General features: G+C 44.1%; 1 protein-coding gene across 1 annotated transcript; it reads right to left on the bottom strand.

Moving 5' to 3' along the window:
• Positions 1 to 497: 497 nt before the first annotated feature.
• Positions 498 to 18,626, bottom strand: LOC118947695 (zinc finger protein 850-like). Its single transcript, XM_036972681.1, has 2 exons — positions 17,509 to 18,626; positions 498 to 1,826 (listed from the first exon to the last, which is right to left on the bottom strand). Exons 1-2 carry the CDS (start codon positions 18,478 to 18,480, stop codon positions 867 to 869), a joined length of 1,932 nt encoding a protein of 643 aa, XP_036828576.1. The 5' UTR covers positions 18,481 to 18,626; the 3' UTR covers positions 498 to 866.
• Positions 18,627 to 20,376: the final 1,750 nt, after the last annotated feature.

The raw sequence follows: 20,376 nt of genomic DNA, 5'->3' as shown, positions 1-20,376 counted from the left end.
AGTGCATGAAAAGGTCAACTGTACAAAGTCAGATGTCTGTGTGTTGAAACTATATTTTAGGTAACAGATGGATAAAGGGAACTAAGAGTTCTTGTTGATACTATGTTCCAGTCTTACTTCCAGTCTTACATGACTAGGTAGTGGATTCATTTGGCTTCCCTCCAGGCCTGAGGACAAAGACTTTCCTCTCGGCTCATGTTAAAAATATGACAGATAGGAGTGGCTATAGAGTCAGCTACTGTCCTCAGTAGCTTTCCATCTAAGTTGTCAATGCCAGGAGGTTTGTCATTATTGATCGATAACAATTGTTCCACCTCTCCCACACTAACTTTACAACATTCAATACTTGCACTGCTTTTCTTTCATGATGTTTTTTTCCATCATTCTTTATATCATTGATCTTGGCTTCCTAATAAAACATATTATTTTTGTTGAGTTTGGTCACATAATTTCTCAATTTGCAGTATGTAAGCCAGCCAGACTTATTAGCCACTCCTTTTGCCCCAACTCTTTCAAACATAGTTTTTAAATTCCTCATCAATCCATGGAGCCTTAACAGTTCTAACAGTCAGTTTCTTAACATGTACATGTTTATCAATAACTGGAAGAAGCAATTTCATCTGGTAAAAACAGGTCAACACATTATCAGTCAACAATATAAGACAATGGGAGCACTGTGTATGTTCTCTGATGAGTTGTGAGTCAATGAGATGTGAAATATCAATATACATGCTAAGAGAAGTAATTTCTCTCTCCTGTGTAGATTCTCTAATGATGTTTACGTGACTGTTATGAGTAATATGTTTTCCCAAAATCGAATCTTCTGTAAAGCCTTCTCCTCTGTGTCTCATGTTCTTTCAGGCTTCCTAAATGGGCAAATGCTTTGCGCCCTGGGAGGAGTGGTAATGCATCTCCCCTGTGTGTATGATCTTGTGCTGTTTCAGGGTCCCTAACTGGTTAAAACACTTGCCACACTGGGAGCAGTGGTAAAGCTTCTCCCCTGTGTGTATTCTCTTGTGCTGTTTCAGGGCCCCTAACTGGTTAAAACACTTGCCACAATGGGAGCAGGGGTAAGGCTTCTCCCCTGTGTGTATTCTTTCGTGTTTTTTCAGATCCCCTGTCTCATTGAAACACTTGCCACACTGGGAGCAGGGGTAAGGCTTTTCCCCTGTGTGTATTCTTTCGTGTTTTTTCAGATACCCTGCCCAGGTGAAACACTTTCCACACTGGGAGCATTGGTAAGGCTTCTCCCCTGTATGAATTTTCTCATGAGCTTGTAGGTGTCCTTTCTGCCTATACATCTTTTCACATTGCGAGCAGTGGTAAGGCTTCTCCCCTGTGTGTATTCTCTCATGTCGTTTCAGCTCCCCTGACTGGACGAAACACTTTCCACAGTGGGAGCAGTGGTAAGGCTTCTCCCCTGTGTGCATAGGCTTCTCCCCTGTGTGTATTCTCTCGTGTCGTTTCAGCGTCCCCAAATCGCTACAACCCTTTCCACACTGGGAGCAGTGGTAAGGCTTCTCCCCTCTGTGTATTCTCTCGTGCCGTTCCAGCTTCCCCAAATCGTTAAAACGCTTTCCACACTGGGAGCAGTGGTAAGGCTTCTCCCCTGTGTGTATTCTCTCGTGCCGTTCCAGCTTTCCCAAATCGTTAAAAATCTTTCCACACTGCATGCAGCGGTAAGGCTTCCCCCTTGTGTGTATTCTCTCATGAGTTTTCAGGTTTCCTTTCTGGTTAAAACTCTTTCCACACTGGGAGCAGTGGTAAGGCTTCTCCCCAGTGTGTATTCTCTCATGTTGTTTCAGCTCAAATAAGTGGTTACAACCCTTTCCACAGTGGGAACACTGGTGTCGTCTTGCTGGTTTGGACGTCCCTGGCTCTGGTTCCTCTGAATCTGGTCTTTCTCCTGCCAAAGACAGTGTTTTTTTAAAATAGAGACCCGAATGAAACCTCCACATGATAAAACGGCCTTGCTACGAGGGTAAATCCTAATCAGATCCCTCAATAACCTAAGGCCCGTTTTAACAATCTCAGTGTGATTTTAAAACAAATGTTGTAAAGTTTCCTGGTAATTACTGACAATGTTTACACTACTTATTTATTCATTCTATTTTCGTCAGAACACAAAAAACTAAACAGTTCTAGGACACTCAAGACACAGACGTCACTGGATTCCAATCGAGCAGGTAGTTCTAAATATATAACTTTAATAGCTGTATGATACAGAATGCGACCTACAGTCGTGGCCAAAAGTTTTGAGAATGAAAAATATTAATTTCCACAAAGTTTGCTGCTTCAGTGTCTTTAGATATTTTAGTCAGATGTTACTATGAATACTGAAGTATAATTACAAGCATTTCATAAGTGTCAAAGGTTTATATTTACAATGACATTAAGTTGATGCAGTGTATATATTTGCAGTGTTGACCCTTCTTTTTCAAGACCTCTGCAATCTGCCCTGGCATGCTGTCAATTAACTTCTGGGCCACATCCTGACTAACGGCAGCCCATTCTTGCATAATCAATGCTTGGATTTTGTCAGAATTGTGTTTTTTTTTATGTTTGTCCACCCGCCTCTTGATGATTGACCACAAGTTCTCAATGGGATTAAGGTCTGGGGAGTTTCCTGGCCATGGACCCAAAATACTGATGTTTTGTTACCCGAGCCACTTAGTTATCACTTTTGCCTTATGGCAAGGTGCTCCATCATGCTGGAAAAGGCATTGTTCGTCACCGAACTGTTCCTGGATGGTTGGGAGAAGTTGCACTCGGAGGATGTGTTGGTACCATTCTTTATTCATGGCTGTGTTCTTAGGCAACATTGTGAGTGAACCCACACCCTTGGCTGAGAAGCAACTCACACATGAATGTTGGTACCATTCTTTATTCATGGCTGTGTTCTTAGGCAACATTGTGAGTGAGCCCACACCCTTGGCTGAGAAGCAACTCACACATGAATGGTCTCAGGATGCTTTACTGTTGGCATGACACAGGACTGATGGTAGCGCTCACCTTGCCTTCTCCGGACAAGCTTTTTTCCGGATGCCCCAAACATTCGGAAAGGGGATTCATCAGAGAAAATGACTTTACCCCAGTCCTCAGCAGTCTCACCAATCCCTGTAACTTTTGCAGAATATCAGTATGTCCCTGATGTTTTTCCTGGAGAGAAGTGGTTTCTTTGCTGTCCTTCTTGACACCAAAAGTCTTCGCTTCACTGTGCGTGCAGATGCACTCACACCTGCCTGCTGCCATTCCTGAGCAAGCTCTGTACTGTTGGTACCTCGATCCCGCAGCTGAATCAACAAGCCTTCTTCACAACAATTGAACCGCTCTCCTTGAAGTTCTTGATGATCCGATAAATGGTTGATTTTGGTGCAATCTTACTGGCAGCTATATCCTTGCCTGTGAAGCCCTTTTTGTGCAAAGCAATGAGGACGGCACGTGTTTCCTTGCAGGTAACCGTGGGTGACATATGAAGAACAATGATTCCAAGCACCACCCTCCTTTTGAAGCTTCCAGTTTTGGGGGAGATTCAGTTAATTTGCATAGAAAATAGGGACTTTGCAATTAATTGCAACTCATCTGAACACTCTTCATAACATTCTGGAGTATATGCAAATTGCCATCATACAAACTGAGGCAGCAGATTTGGTGAAAATTAACATTTGTGTCATTCTCAAAACTTTTGGCCACGACTGTACACACTTCCTTAAACATAAAATAAGTAAATAAGTAATTTTAAGTGGAAGTCCAAAACTTGTTTTTAAGTTGAAGACACAAAGCACATCAGTAAAATCTCCCCGTTGTTGAAAGGGTTCGACACCTGCTGTTTTAGTGGCCCAATTTATTATTTAGACGTTCACAGGTTTTCAACATTTTGACTATCGCTGATGTGATATTTTGGGTAAAGTAAAAAATAAAGTGAAATATTTGGAAAGATGTTCCTAAAACTGATAGAAACTACAATAATCTTTTACATCCCTGTTAGTTAACATTAGTTAGTTAACATGTATTCTCTGCCAAGATAATCCATCCACCTGACAGGTGTGGCATATCAAGAAGCTGATTGACCAGCTTGATTATTACACAGGTGCACCTTGTGCCGGGGAAAATAAAAGTCACTAGTCACGTTTTGCAGCTGTTTCAGGACAGCACTACAGGGATTCTATTCAACTAACTTTAATAACTAGGGTTAATAAATGCCTGGCGCACCAACAAAACTTTATCTTTACCCCCCCTCTAACAATACCGCTACAGAATTAGCATAGTAGGCCATGTAACTTAAGGTAATCTGAAATATTATTATTATTCCTTGACACCCATTCTGAAACTCACTGCAGCTCTTTGTAAGTGTTGCAGTCATTTCAGTTTCCGTGGTAGCTGACGTGTACGGTGTTGAGTCATCCGCATACAGACACACACTGGCTTTACTCAAATGTCGTTGGCATGTCGTTGGTAAAGATTGAAAAAGGTAAGTGCCAAACAGCTGCCCTGGGAATTCCTGATTCTACCTGGATTTTGTTGTACAGGCTTCCATTAAAGAACACTCTTTGTGTTCTGTTAGACAGGTAGCTCTGGGGCAGCAGGTAGCCTAGTGGTTAGAGCGGTAGGCTAGTAACCGAGAGATTGCTGGATCGAATCCCTGAGTTGACAAGGTAAAACTCTGTCGTTCTGCCCCTGAACAAGGCAGTCCTAGGTCGTCATTGAAAATAAGAATTTGTTCTTAACTGACTTGCCTAGTTAAATAAAGGTCACATTTTAAAAGAAAAACTCTTCATCCACAGTATAGCAGGGGGTGTAAAGCCATAGGTTTTTTCAGCAGCAGACTACGATCGATAATGTCAAAAGCCGCACTGAAGTCTAACACAACAGCCCAAGCAATATTTTTATCATCATCAATTTCTCTCAGCCAATCAGTCATTTTAAGTGCTGTGTTTATTGAATGTCCTTCCCTATAAGCCTGATCATGGCTTTCCTCAGTATTAGTTAATTAATTAACAGTGTCTAGAGTTTAGTTTGCCTGTTCAACAGTCTTGTAAAGATAGGGGGGTTGACTGGGACAGGCAATGTAATATCCATAATGTTTTAAGGATAAGTTTTTGTAAAACAAGCACCTTACATTGGATCATCTTGAAATTCTCTCTCTAAAGCTAACTTTCATCAAGGTTTTATATGGTCTATTGGTTTCTCTCTTTTCATTGGCAGAATCCTTTTTCAGTGTTATGATATTCATAACATCCATATCCACCAGTCTATCTTCCTGTCAACTAACAGAACTCCACTGGTTGTCCTGGTAACAGATACCTATGGGCAGATCTGTTGTATTTGTTCAAACTAAACTACAGCACTTACTTTGATGAGTCAAATCTGATCCTTTCATCTCTTCTCCTCCCCTCACAGTTCCACTCAGCCCCGTTGTTTTCCTGAAGTCCACCAGCAGCACAGACAACCTCTTCATACCCAGCAGTAAGGTGCGACTGGGAGAGGCACGACACATGGACTCCGGGAGGCTGGAAGGGCTAGCGTTGTCCTAGTAACCATAAAGAGGGGACACAGATACACATCATTATGGATGCTAATGTCACTGTTGTCATAAAGTGCTCTACAGAAACCCAGCCCAAGCCGATAAAGCAAGCTGTATGCTAGACCAGACCAAGCTGTACCATCTGGTGTTCTGATCTGGAGAGACTCTTCTCTGCCTTGTCAGCATCAGGATGTTGTTGAGGCTCCCCAGAGGATCCACCATAGTCATGTCTCTCTCCTGTGTGAATGAGAACATCAAACAGATGGTAAACTTATGATCTTCTATTGCAATCACAGAGTCTTACAAGAGGCATGACTATGTCTAAAAAGGGCCTAAAATGGCCACTTGCATCTTGATTTCCTAAAAAAATATTTGTGATGCAAATGTAAAAGGGTTGTTCCACAAAATGGGTGCCTTTTTTATATTTTAAGTAGAACATACGCAGCAATATTGAATTTTAAGACTGTTATACTAGATGAGGGGAACTTTAATGCCGACCACATGGAGAATTCAATACATCTAATTGAAAAGTCGCAAAAGTATATGAACCAATGGCAGATCGACCATTTAACAATTCCTACAGTAAGAATGCCCATTAAAAACCCCACATTAGTTCAACAACTGCATAGTTTGTCCCTGTTTTTAAGACAGAACTCACTGGTGTCAATCGGATCTTCTGTCTCCTCCTTTTTCACTCTCAAAACGTCTTTCTCCTTCACGTATATTAAGATAGCATCCTCTTCCTCTCTAAAGGGTTCGTTCTCTTCTTTCACTATAACAGCCTCCTCTTCCTCCTTTTTCATTCTGAAAGATTCTTTCTCCATACAGCAGACCTCCGCTTCATTAGCAAGGGAGGAGTAGTTCAGTGAGCTCATGGTCAGGGATGTTAGCTAGCTAGCTAGCTAGCATTAGCGACTAGCCTAGTGCTAACCTCAGTATCAATCTTTAACAAGTTTGCAAATTGAACAAGCACATTAGGTTAAAGTTCACCAGTAGATACGTCAACCGAAATTTGTTTAAAACACTGAGATTAGCTCATGTACAATAACATGGTCTAAAGAATCAATATTTTAGTTTTATGTTGTCTAGCAAGCTACCGAGGTGGTTGAAAGAGTTTGCGCCTTGTTGTTCCTGAAGAAGCGTCCCGTCCAGTCCATTATACGTCATCAAGAAGCATCACCTGAAAGACGCCCATCGCCATCTGCTGACTGGAGTGGGTAACGCAGTTTGGAAACAATAGTTACGACACTTATTGTATTGGAAAGAACGTCATAATAATTTAACAATTAGCTGATATATTTTCTCTTACGTCTTTCAAATTATACTTTCCTGTACACAGACGTAGAAGCTTAATATGAATATGTGGATGATGAATAAATACTTATACGAATAGGTAGTGTGTTAAAACACATTTGTGTTATTACTCTGTTAATTTTTCACATTTGTTTTTATTAGATGTGACCATACTTTTCCCTTAAAGCCACGCTCTATACGATACAAATCATACTGTAAACAACAGAGCAAATGCATCACATGCAAATAGCACTTGATTATCTGTAGTGCTTTACACTGGGTAGACAAAACATTAAGAACAGCTGCTCCTTCCATGACTTAGAAAGACTAGGTGAATCCAGGCTAAAGCTATGATCCCTTACTGATGTCACTAGTTAAATCCACTTCAATCAGTGTAGATGAAGGGGGGAGTCAGGTTAAATCAGGAATTTTAAGCCTTGAGACATGAGACATGGATTGTGCATGTGTGCCATTTAGAGAGTGAATGGGGAAGACAAAATATTTAAGTGCCTTTGAACGGGGGATGGTAGTAGGTGCCAGGCGTCCCGGTTTGTGTCAAGAACTGCAACGCTGCTGGGTTTTTCAGCTCAACAGTTCCCATGTGTACCAAGAATGGTCCACCACCCAAACAGTGGTGGTCAGTGCCGTTTAAGATGAGGGAGGACCATTTGGTTTTTCATGGCCTTATTTCTATTACAGCATATTAGATGACTGTCATTCATATTCCGTTCACCCTGTTCAATGTAACAGCGGTAGGTTTAGGCTACTACATGATACTAACATTTCCCCTATACCCATCATGTAACAGCGATAGGTTTAGGCTGCTACATGATACTAACATTTCCCCTATACCCATCATGTAACAGCGATAGGTTTAGGCTACTACATGATACTAACATTTCCCCTATACCCATCATGTAACAGCGATAGGTTTAGGCTACTACATGATACTAACATTTCGCCTATACCCATCATGTAACAGTGATAGGTTTAGGCTACTACATGATACTAGCATTTCCCCTATACTCATCATGTAACAGTGATAGGTTTAGGCTACTACATGATACTAACATTTCCCCTATACCCATCATGAGGTAGCAACGTAGCCTATGAATGAAAGTTTAGAATGTAGTGGTCAAGTTCCTCAGTGCTCTGTTCCTCTCCTTGCTTCTTTTGTATGCTGTTCTCCACTGTTTACGCTTCTCATTTTAATATTAATTAGTAAAAATGAATTGTAATAACAAGGTTTAAATTAATTCTATATTTATTTCAATTCATTATACTGGACATTTCAATTTATATACAAAATCAGTCAGTGGGACTGAAATATTACCAGAGCTCAAGAATGACCCAAATACTGTTAGAATAGAAATGGTTTTCTCTGTCTGTTATTTTTTCACATCTAAATGTGGCCATTCAACTCCCTTAAAGTGAAGGTAGCTAAATGTAACCACATGTAACATATGGATCTGCATTAGTATAGCATCATAAGTCCCAATGCAAAGTTACACCTCTCTTTTCTATTTTTCCAGTACATAAAACCGATCAGAATTCCAAAGAATGCTGAAGTCATGTCAGAATTGTTTTTTTTACAGGCTATGAAGTAATATGGAGGACCCGGCTAGCCAGCCTATCCCCTACAATGTCAACTCTGACAGAAATATCTTCAAATAGATCACTTCAAATGAAACCAAATCGTGTGCACTCATGACTAGTGGTTGTCTGTCATAGTTGAAGTGTACCTATGATGACGCAATTTTGTTCGATCTGTATGTCGCAATTTTGTTTCTGGTGTCCTTTGACACCTCTTTGGTCTTGGCCATAGTGGAGTTTGGAGTGTGACTGTTTGAGGTTGTGGACAGGTGTATTTTATACTGATAACAAGTTCAAACAGGTGCCATTAATACAGGTAACGAGTGGAGGACAGAGGAGCCTCTTAAAGAAGAAGTTACAGGTCTGTGAGAGCCAGAAATCTTGCTTGTTTGTAGGTGACCAAATACTTATTTTCCACCATAATTTGCAAATAAATTCATAAAAAAAACCCTACAATGTAATTTTCTGGATTTTTTCCCTCATTTTGTCTGTAATAGTTGAAGTGTACCTATGATGTAAATTACAGGCCTCTCTCATCTTTTTAAGTGGGAGAACTTGTACAATTGTACAAATGTACAATACAGTCCGTTTGACTCTCCTGCGCCTGACTTCCCTGCCACCTATACACATATTTCTGACAGAATCTCTGACCACTATATATGAAGTCAGCAGGAGAGGACACTACGCTCATGGAGGTGGAGGAACGCGTTCGGGAACAAGCGGAGGAGATTGACTGTTTAAGCTCTGTCATGGATCGCATTGTCCAGAATATGGATCGCTGGGAGAGACAGGGAGTTTCTCCAGCGCCACCACCACCACAACCGGAATCTCCCTTGAACGATTTTTCCTCTCCGGAACCGAAGATCCATTTAGCCCTACCCACGGGATACAACGGAGATACTGCCGGCTGCCAGGGTTTCCTCCTTAAGCTGAACTTGTATCTGGCCACGGCCTCCCCAGTACCATCTGACCGTGAGAAGAGTTACGCCCTCGTCTCATGACTCACCGGGAAAGCCCTGGAATGGGCCAGCGCTGTGTGTAGAAGGGAGGATGCGGCGTTGGACCATTTTGAGGAGTTCACCCGCCAATTCCGGATAGTATTCGACCATCCACCTGAAGGCAAAGCAGCTCCTCTATCATCTGAGGCAGGAGACGAGGAGTGCACAGAGTTTGCTTTGGAGTTTAGGACCTGTTTAGGCTGCCGGCGCTGGATGGAGCGACAGGGCCCTGATCGACCATTACCGTTGTAGTCTACGCGAGGACGTCCGTCGGGAGCTGGCCTGTAGAGACACCACCCTCACCTTCGACCAGCTGGTGGACATGTCCATCAAGCTGGACAACATGCTGGCTACTCGTGGACATCTAGATCGGGGTCTGGTTGTTCCATCCTCCCGCACCCTCTCTCCCGAATCTATGGAATTGGGAGGGATGGTGCGCAGGGAGACCGGAGGGGGTTCCCGCTCGAGCACCATTCATGGTCGCAGAGGGCACACTGCTGGTCGGTGCCGGGTTGGTTCCTCTGGGAATAGAGAAGGCAGGCAGGGCATTCTGGCATCACCCCAGGTGAGTAGGAACCATTCTCATCTAGAGCCCTCTGTTGCACTAATGTTTGTCTCGGTCTCTTTTCCTGATTTTTCCCTGCATTCCCAGTATAAGGCGCTAGTAGATTCAGGTGCGGCTGGGAATTTTATTAATAAAGGTTTAGCTCATAGTTTAGGGATCCCTGTTGTTCCTGTGGATATGCCTTTCCCTATTCATGCCTTAGATAGTCGACCATTAGGGTCAGGGTTTATCAGGGAGGTAACCGCACCTTTGTGTATGATAACGCAGGAGGGTCACAAGGAGAATATTAGTATTTTCCTTATTGATTCTCCTGCGTATTCTGTGGTGCTAGGCCTACCCTGGTTAGCTTGCCATAACCCCACTGTTTCTTGGCCACAGAGGGCTCTCACGGGGTGGTCGCGAGAGTGCTCAGGTAGGTGTTTTAGGGGTTTCCGTTGGTGCTACTACGGTGGAAAGTCCAAACCAGGTCTCCACCGTGCGCATTCCCCCCGAATATGCCGATTTGGCTCTCGCCTTCTGTAAAAAGAAGGCGACTCAATTACCACCCCATCGACGGGGGGATTGTGCGATAGATCTCCTGGTAGACGCTGCATATCCCAAGAGTCACGTGTATCCCCTGTCGCAAGCGGAAACGGGGGCTATGAAGACATGTGTCTCTGAATCCCTGCATCAGGGGTTCATTCAGCCATCCATTTCACCCGTCTCTTCGAGTTTATTTTTTGTGAAAAAAAGGATGGCGGTTTACGCCCGTGCATTGATTATCGAGGTCTTAATAAAATCACAGTGAAATATAGTTACCCGCTACCTCTGATCAATACAGTTATTGAGTTAATGCACGTTTTTTCACAAAATTGGATCTCAGGAGTGCGTACAATCTGGTGCGTATTCGGAAGGGTGATGAGTGGAAGACGGCATTTAGCACCACCTCAGGTCATTATGAGTACCTTGTCATGCCATATGGGTTGATGAATGCTCCATCAGTTTTCCAATCATTTGTAGATGAGATCTTCAGGGACCTGCACGGGCAGGGTGTAGTGGTGTATATCGATGATATTCTGATATACTCCGCTACTCGCGCCGAGCATGTGTCCCTGGTGCGCAGGGTGCTTGGTTGCCTGTTAGAGCATGATCTATATGTCAAGGCTGAGAAATGCTTGTTCTTCCAACAATCCATCTCCTTCCTAGGGCATCGGATTTCCACTTCAGGAGTGGAGATGGAGAGCGACCGCATTACAGCCGTGCGTAATTGGCCGACTCCAACCACGGTAAAGGAGGTGCAGCGTTTTTTGGAGTTTGCCAATTACTACCGGAGGTTAATCCGGGGTTTTGGTCAGGTGGCTGCTCCCATTACCTCACTGCTAAAGGGGGCCCCGGTGCGCTTGCAGTGGTCGGCTGAGGCGAACAGGGCTTTTGGGCACCTGAAGACTCTGTTTACCTCGGTGCCTGTGTTGGCTCATCCGGATCCCTCTTTGCCATTCATAGTGGAGGTGGACGCATCCGAAGCTGGGATAGGAGCAGTGCTCTCTCAGCGTTCGGGTACGCCACTGAAGCTTCGCCCCTGTGCTTTCTTTTCGAAGAAGCTCAGCCCGGCGGAGCGAAACTGTGATGTGGGGAACCGAGAGCTGTTAGCTGTCGTAGAAGCCTTGAAGGTGTGAAGGCATTGGCTTGAGGGGGCTAAACACCCTTTTCTCATCTGGACTGACCACCGCAATCTGGAGTACATCCGGCAGGCAAAGAGATTGAATCCTCGACAGGCAAGGTGGGCCATGTTTTTCACTCGTTTTGTGTTTACTCTTTCTTACAGACCAGGCTCCCAGAACGTTAAGGCAGACGCATTGTCTCGGCTGTATGACACAGAGGAGCGATCCATGGATCCCACTCCCATACTCCCAGCTTCGTGTCTGGTGGCGCCTGTAGTGTGGGAGCTGGACGCGGACATTGAGCGGGCGCCACATGCAGAGCCCTCTCCCCCTGAGTGTCCAGCTGGTCGTCTGTACGTTCCGTCTGCTGTCCGCGACCGATTGATCTATTGGGCTCACACGTCACCCTCCTCTGGTCATCCTGGGATAGGTCAGATGATGCGCTGTCTTGATGGGAGGTACTGGTGGCCCACTTTAGCTAAGGACGTGAGGATTTATGTTTCTTCCTGCTCAGTGTGCAAGGCTCCTAGACACCTGCCCAGAGGTAAGCTACAACCTCTACCAGTTCCTCAACGGCCGTGGTCGCACCTGTCGGTGGATTTTTTGACTGATCTTCCACCTTCACAGGGTTACACCACAATCCTGGTCATTGTGGATCGGTTTTCAAAGTCCTGTCGTCTCCTCCCTTTGCCCGGTCTCCCTACGGCCTTACAAACTGCAGAGGCCCTGTTTACACACGTTTTCCGGCACTATGGGGTGCCTGAGGATATAGTGTCTGATCGGGGTCCTCAGTTCACATCAAGGGTCTGGAAGGCGTTCATGGAGCGTCTGGGGATCTCGGTTAGTCTTACCTCAGGTTTTCACCCCTAGAGTAATGGGCAGGTGGAGAGAGTTAACCAGGATGTGGGTAGGTTTCTGCGGTCTTATTGCCAGGATCGGCCGGGGGAGTGGGCAAAGTTCGTGCCCTGGGCAGAGATGGCTTAGAACTCGCTACGTCACTCCTCCACTAACCTTACTCCTTTTCAATGTGTATTAGGGTATCAGCCAGTTCTGGATCCTTGGCATCAGAGCCAGACCGAGGCCCCTGCGGTGGACAATTGGTTTCGGTGCGCTGAGGAAACCTGGGAGGCAGCCCACGTCCACCTTCAAATCAAATCAAATCAAATTGTATTTGTCACATACACATGGTTAGCAGATGTTAATGCGAGTGTAGCGAAATGCTTGTGCTTCTAGTTCCAACAATGCAGTAATAACGAACAAGTAATCTAACTAACAATTCCAAAAAACTACTGTCTTATACACAGTGTAAGGGGATAAAGAATATGTGCATAAGGATATATGAATGAGTGATGGTACAGAGCAGCATAGGCAAGATACAGTAGATGATATCGAGTACAGTATAACATATGAGATGAGTATGTAAACAAAGTGGCATAGTTAAAGTGGCTAGTGATACATGTATTACATAAGGATGCAGTCGATGATATAGAGTACAGTATATACGTATGCATATGAGATGAATAATGTAGGGTAAGTAACATTATATAAGGTAGCATTGGTTAAAGTGGCTAGTGATATATTTACATCATTTCCCATCAATTCCCATTATTAAAGTGGCTGGAGTTGAGTCAGTGTCATTGACAGTGTGTTGGCAGCAGCCACTCAATGTTAGTGGTGGCTGTTTAACAGTCTGATGGCCTTGAGATAGAAGCTGTTTTTCAGTCTCTCGGTCCCAGCTTTGAAGCACCTGTACTGACCTCGCCTTCTGGATGCTGCGCCTTCTTCACGATGCTGTCTGTGTGAGTGGACCAATTCAGTTTGTCTGTGATGTGTATGCCGAGGAACTTAAAACTTGCTACCCTCTCCACTACTGTTCCATCGATGTGGATAGGGGGGTGTTCCCTCTGCTGTTTCCTGAAGTCCACAATCATCTCCTTAGTTTTGTTGACGTTGAGTGTGAGGTTATTTTCCTGACACCACACTCCGAGGGCCCTCACCTCCTCCCTGTAGGCCGTCTCGTCGTTGTTGGTAATCAAGCCTACCACTGTTGTGTCGTCCGCAAACTTGATGATTGAGTTGGAGGCGTGCGTGGCCACGCAGTCGTGGGTGAACAGGGAGTACAGGAGTGCCATAAGGCGCCAGAAAATTGGCGCAGACCGTCGCCGCAGTGAGGCCCCAGTGTTCGCACCAGGGGACAGGGTCTGGCTCTCGACCCGAAACCTGCCCCTCCGCCTGCTCTGCCGGAAGCTGGGTCCGCGGTTTGTGGGGCCGTTTAAAGTCCTGAGGAGAGTGAACGAGGTATGTTATAGGTTACAACTGCCCACTAATTACCGTATTAACCCCTCGTTACATGTGTCTCTCCTCAGGCCGGTGGTGGCTGGCCCGCTCCAGGAGGCTGAAGTGCGAGATGTTCCTCCGCCTCCTCTAGACATCGAGGGGGTCCCGGCATACTCTGTTCGATCCATTTTGGATTCGAGATGTCGGGCGAGGGGCCTTCAGTACCTCGTGGACTGGGAGGGTTACGGGCCGGAGGAGAGATGCTGGGTTCCGGTGGAGGACGTGTTAGATCCTTCCATGTTATCAGAATTCCACCGTCTCCATCCGGATCGCCCTGCACCTCGCCCTCCGGGTCATCCCCGAGGCCGGTGTCGACGCGCGGCTTGAGCCGCGCGTCAGAGGGGGGGGAGGGGTACTGTCACGACTCGTTGCCTCTCCTTGTTCGGGCGGTGCTCGGCGTTCGACGTCACCGGTCTTCTAGCCATCATTGATCAATTTTTCATTTTCCATTGGTTTTGTCTTGTCTTCCCACACACCTGTTTTCAATCCCATTCATTACCTGTTGTGTATTTAACCCTCTGTTTCCCCTCATGTCTTTGTCAGAGATTGTTTATTGTCAGTGTAGTGTTTTTTGTTGTATAGGTGCGCGACGGGTCTTCGTACCCATATTTGTTTATATTCATGTTTCTATTTAGTGTTATGGAGCATGTTACTTGGACATTATTAAAAGACTCCATTTTACACTCCGTTTGACTCTCCTGCGCCTGACTTCCCTGTCACCTATACACATATTTCTGACAGCGATTTCCAAACGCCTGAAGGCGTCCTCTGGTCTGATGAAACAAAAATAGAACTGTTTGGCCATCATGACCATCGTTATGATCGGAGGAAAAAGGGGGATGCTTGCAAGCCGAAGAACACCATCCCAACCGTGAAGCACACAGGTGGCAGCATCACGTTGTGGGGGTGCTTCGCTGCAGGAAGGACTGGGGCTTCACAAAATAGATGGTATCATGGGGTTGGAAAATTATGTGAATATATTGAAGCAACATCTCAAGACATCAGTCAGGAAGTTAAAGCTTGGTCGCAAATGGGTCTTCCAAATGGACAATGACGCCAAGCATACTTCCAAAGTTGTGGCAAAATGGCTTAAGGACAACAAAGTTAAGTTATTGGAATGGGCATCACAACGCCCTCACCTTAATGCTATAGAAAACAGATTTTTACCCTTTTAAAAATAGTTATAGGGGGTGGTCCGGGGGATGTCTGTCTTTGAAAGGGTCATTGTAATATTTAAGATGTCCCCTTTACTGATGACCTAAACCTACAAGTCAAGAGGTCTGAATACTTTCCAAAGAAACTGTAAGTGATTGAGGAGAGAGCATAATTGCTATATTCTAATTAAAATCATTGACCCATAAGGGACCACATGACCAAAGCAATGCGTGACCCATGCAGAATTAAAACTATATTCATCTTAATGAGAAATATAATCTAATAAACAAATGTTTGCATAACCAAAGACATGAAAACGGGTGGGAACATTGTATTTAGCTAGGATTTCATAAGGCCAGGAATGTCATTGAGAATAACTATAGACAATAGTTAATGTTGCTAGTTAAGGGATGAAGATAGTGAAGGTTCATCAATGTTAAGGATGTTTTTTAATTTGACGTGGAAACAACGTTTATTCAACCAGTGGGAGGCTTGTAAATACCCACAAGAAAGTGGAATGAGGAACTCTTCATTGAGACAATCATGAAATAGCAATCTGTGGGTGAGTTGTAGTGGATATTATAATATAAGGATCTGCTGGAGTCCAAGTCAAACCAAGATTCTTTATTTCTGAGCTCAGAGAGAACAACAGAGTTTGGTATTTGGTATTTTACTAGGATCCCCATTAGCTGTAGCAAAAGCAGCAGCTACCCCTCCCGCGGTCAACACAAAATATGACATAATTGTCACGTCTCTCGTTGGAAGGCATGGACCAAAGCGCAGCGTGGTAAGTGTTCATGATTTTTATTTAATCAAAAAACATTAGAACAAAATAACAAAGAGAAGAATGAACAGTTCTGTAAGACAAATCAACTATACAGAAAACAACTACCCAAAAAACACAGGTGGAAAAAGGCTGCCTAAGTATGATTCACAATTAGAGACAACGATAGACAGCTGTCCCTGATTGGGAACCACACTGGCCAAAAAAACAAAGAAATAGAAAACATAGAAATAAATAAACTGGAATTCCCACCCGAGTCACACCCTGGCCCAACCCAAATAGAGAATAAAAACCTCTATGGCGTGACAATAATACAGAACATCAATAGACAAGAACAGCTCAAGGACAGAACTACATACATTTTGCAAAAGGCACACGTAGCCTCCATATCAATGCATACACACAAACTACCTAGGTCAAATAGGGGAGAGGTGTTGCTTTATCTGTTTTTTTTAAACCAGGTTTGCTATTTATTTGAGCAATATGAGATGGAAGGAAGTTCCATGCAATAAGGGCCCTATATAATACTGTACGCTTTCTTGAATTTGTTCTGGAATCTTGTGAACTGTGAAAAGACCCCCGGTGGCATGTCTGGTGGGATAAGTGTGTGTGTCAGAGATGTGTGTCATTTGACTTGTAAGAACTGTGATGATATCTGTACATTATAGGAACACCTGTGATGACAAAAGTACAATGATTCATGTTTTGCTTTAGCTTGAGATAAAGAATCAGTGGTAGACACCTTGCAAGTGCATGAAAAGGTCAACTGTACAAAGTCAGATGTCTGTGTGTTAAAACTATATTTTAGGTAACAGATGGATAAAGGGAACTAAGAGTTCTTGTTGATACTATGTTCCAGTCTTACTTCCAGTCTTACATGACTAGGTAGTGGATTAATTTGGCTTCCCTCCAGGCCTGAAAACAAAGACTTTCCTCTAGGCTCATGTTAAAAATATGTCAGATAGGAGTGGCTATAGAGTCAGCTACTGTCCTCAGTAGCTTTCCATCTAAGTTGTCAATGCCAGGAGGTTTGTCATTATTGATCGATACCAATTGTTCCACCTCTCCCACACTAACTTTACAACATTCAATACTTGCACTGCTTTTCTTTCATGATGTTTTTTTCCATCATTCTTTATATCATTGATCTTGGCTTCTTAATGAGTTGATTATTTTTGTTGAGTTTAGTCACATCATTTCTCAATTTGCAGTACAGATGTGCAGCCAGACTTATTAGCCACTCCTTTTGCCCCAACTCTTTCAAACATACAGTTTTTAAATTCCTCATCAATCCATGGAGCCTTTACATATTTAACAGTCAGTTTCTTAACATGTACATGTTTATCAATAATTGGAAGAAGCAATTTCATCTGGTAAAAACAGGTCAACACATTATCAGTCAACAATATAAGACAATGGGAGCACTGTGTATGTTCTCTGATGAGTTGTGAGTCAATGAGATGTGAAATATCAATATACATGCTAAGAGAAGTAATTTCTCTCTCCTGTGTAGATTCTCTAATGATGTTTACGTGACTGTTATGAGTAATATGTTTTCCCAAAATCTAATCTTCTGTAAAGCCTTCTCCTCTGTGTCTCATGTTCTTTCAGGCTTCCTAAATGGGCAAATGCTTTGCGCCCTGGGAGGAGTGGTAATGCATCTCCCCTGTGTGTATGATCTTGTGCTGTTTCAGGGTCCCTAACTGGTTAAAACACTTGCCACACTGGGAGCAGTGGTAAAGCTTCTCCCCTGTGTGTATTCTCTTGTGCTGTTTCAGGGCCCCTAACTGGTTAAAACACTTGCCACAATGGGAGCAGGGGTAAGGCTTCTCCCCTGTGTGTATTCTTTCGTGTTTTTTCAGATCCCCTGTCTCATTGAAACACTTGCCACACTGGGAGCAGGGGTAAGGCTTTTCCCCTGTGTGTATTCTTTCGTGTTTTTTCAGATACCCTGCCCAGGTGAAACACTTTCCACACTGGGAGCATTGGTAAGGCTTCTCCCCAGTATGAATTTTCTCATGAGCTTTTAGGTGTCCTTTCTGCCTATACATCTTTTCACATTGCGAGCAGTGGTAAGGCTTCTCCCCTGTGTGTATTCTCTCATGTCGTTTCAGCTCCCCTGACTGGACAAAACACTTTCCACAGTGGGAGCAGTGGTAAGGCTTCTCCCCTGTGTGCATAGGCTTCTCCCCTGTGTGTATTCTCTCATGTCGTTTCAGCTCCCCTGACTGGTTGAAACACTTTCCACAGTGGGAGCAGTGGTAAGGCTTCTCCCCTGTGTGTATTCTCTCATGTCGTTTCACCTTCCACAAATCGTTAAAACGCTTTCCACAGTGGGAGCAGTGGTAAGGCTTCTCCCCTGTGTGTATTCTCTCGTGTCGTTTCAGCGTCCCCAAATTGTTACAACCCTTTCCACACTGGGAGCAGTGGTAAGGCTTCTCCCCTCTGTGTATTCTCTCGTGCCGTTCCAGCTTCCCCAAATCGTTAAAACGCTTTCCACACTGGGAGCAGTGGTAAGGCTTCTCCCCTCTGTGTATTCTCTCGTGCCGTTCCAGCTTCCCCAAATCGTTAAAACTCTTTCCACACTGCATGCAGCGGTAAGGCTTCCCTTCCCTTGTGTGTATTCTCTCATGAGTTTTCAGGTTTCCTTTCTGGTTAAAACTCTTTCCACACTGGGAGCAGTGGTAAGGCTTCTCCCCGGTGTGTATTCTCTCATGTTGTTTCAGCTCACATAAGTGGTTACAACCCTTTCCACAGTGGGAACACTGGTGTCGTCTTGCTGGTTTGGACGTCCCTGGCTCTGGTTCCTCTGAATCTGGTCTTTCTCCTGCCAAAGACAGTGTTTTTTTTAAATAGAGACCCGAATGAAACCTCCACATGATAAAACGGCCTTGCTACGAGGGTAAATCCTAATCAGATCCCTCAATAACCTAAGGCCCGTTTTAACAATCTCAGTGTGATTTTAAAACAAATGTTGTAAAGTTTCCTGGTAATTACTGACAATGTTTACACTACTTATTTATTCATTCTATTTTCGTCAGAACACAAAAAACTAAACAGTTCTAGGACACTCAAGACACAGACGTCACTGGATTCCAATCGAGCAGGTAGTTCTAAATATATAACTTTCATAGCTGTATGATACAGAATGCGACCTACAGTCGTGGTCAAAAGTTTTGAGAATGAAAAATATGAATTTCCACAAAGTTTGCTGCTTCAGTGTCTTTAGATATTTTTGTCAGATGTTACTATGGAATGCTGAAGTATAATTACAAGCATTTCATAAGTGTCAAAGGTTTTTATTTACAATGACATTAAGTTGATGCAGTGTATATATTTGCAGTGTTGACCCTTCTTTTTCAAGACCTCTGCAATCTGCCCTGGCATGCTGTCAATTAACTTCTGGGCCACATCCTGACTAACGGCAGCCCATTCTTGCATAATCAATGCTTGGATTTTGTCAGAATTGTGTTTTTTTCATGTTTGTCCACCCGCCTCTTGATGATTGACCACAAGTTCTCAATGGGATTAAGGTCTGGGGAGTTTCCTGGCCATGGACCCAAAATACTGATGTGTTGTTACCCGAGCCACTTAGTTATCACTTTTGCCTTATGGCAAGGTGCTCCATCATGCTGGAAAAGGCATTGTTCGTCACCGAACTGTTCCTGGATGGTTGGGAGAAGTTGCACTCGGAGGATGTGTTGGTACCATTCTTTATTCATGGCTGTGTTCTTAGGCAACATTGTGAGTGAACCCACACCCTTGGCTGAGAAGCAACTCACACATGAATGTTGGTACCATTCTTTATTCATGGCTGTGTTCTTAGGCAACATTGTGAGTGAGCCCACACCCTTGGCTGAGAAGCAACTCACACATGAATGGTCTCAGGATGCTTTACTGTTGGCATGACACAGGACTGATGGTAGCGCTCACCTTGCCTTCTCCGGACAAGCTTTTTTCCGGATGCCCCAAACATTCGGAAAGGGGATTCAGAGAAAATGACTTTACCCCAGTCCTCAGCAGTCTCACCAATCCCTGTAACTTTTGCAGAATATCAGTATGTCCCTGATGTTTTTCCTGGAGAGAAGTGCTTTCTTTGCTGTCCTTCTTGACACCAAAAGTCTTCGCTTCACTGTGCGTGCAGATGCACTCACACCTGCCTGCTGCCATTCCTGAGCAAGCTCTGTACTGTTGGTGCCCCGATCCCGCAGCTGAATCAACAAGCCTTCTTCACAACAATTGAACCGCTCTCCTTGAAGTTCTTGATGATCCGATAAATGGTTGATTTTGGTGCAATCTTACTGGCAGCTATATCCTTGCCTGTGAAGCCCTTTTTGTGCAAAGCAATGAGGACGGCACGTGTTTCCTTGCAGGTAACCGTGGGTGACATATGAAGAACAATGATTCCAAGCACCACCCTCCTTTTGAAGCTTCCAGTTTTGGGGGAGATTCAGTTAATTTGCATAGAAAATAGGGACTTTGCAATT

This window comes from Oncorhynchus mykiss, unplaced genomic scaffold (assembly GCF_013265735.2).
Source record: "Oncorhynchus mykiss isolate Arlee unplaced genomic scaffold, USDA_OmykA_1.1 un_scaffold_189, whole genome shotgun sequence".
Classification (NCBI taxonomy): Eukaryota; Metazoa; Chordata; class Actinopteri; order Salmoniformes; family Salmonidae; genus Oncorhynchus; species Oncorhynchus mykiss.
This window is presented reverse-complemented; position numbering and strand designations above follow the sequence as displayed.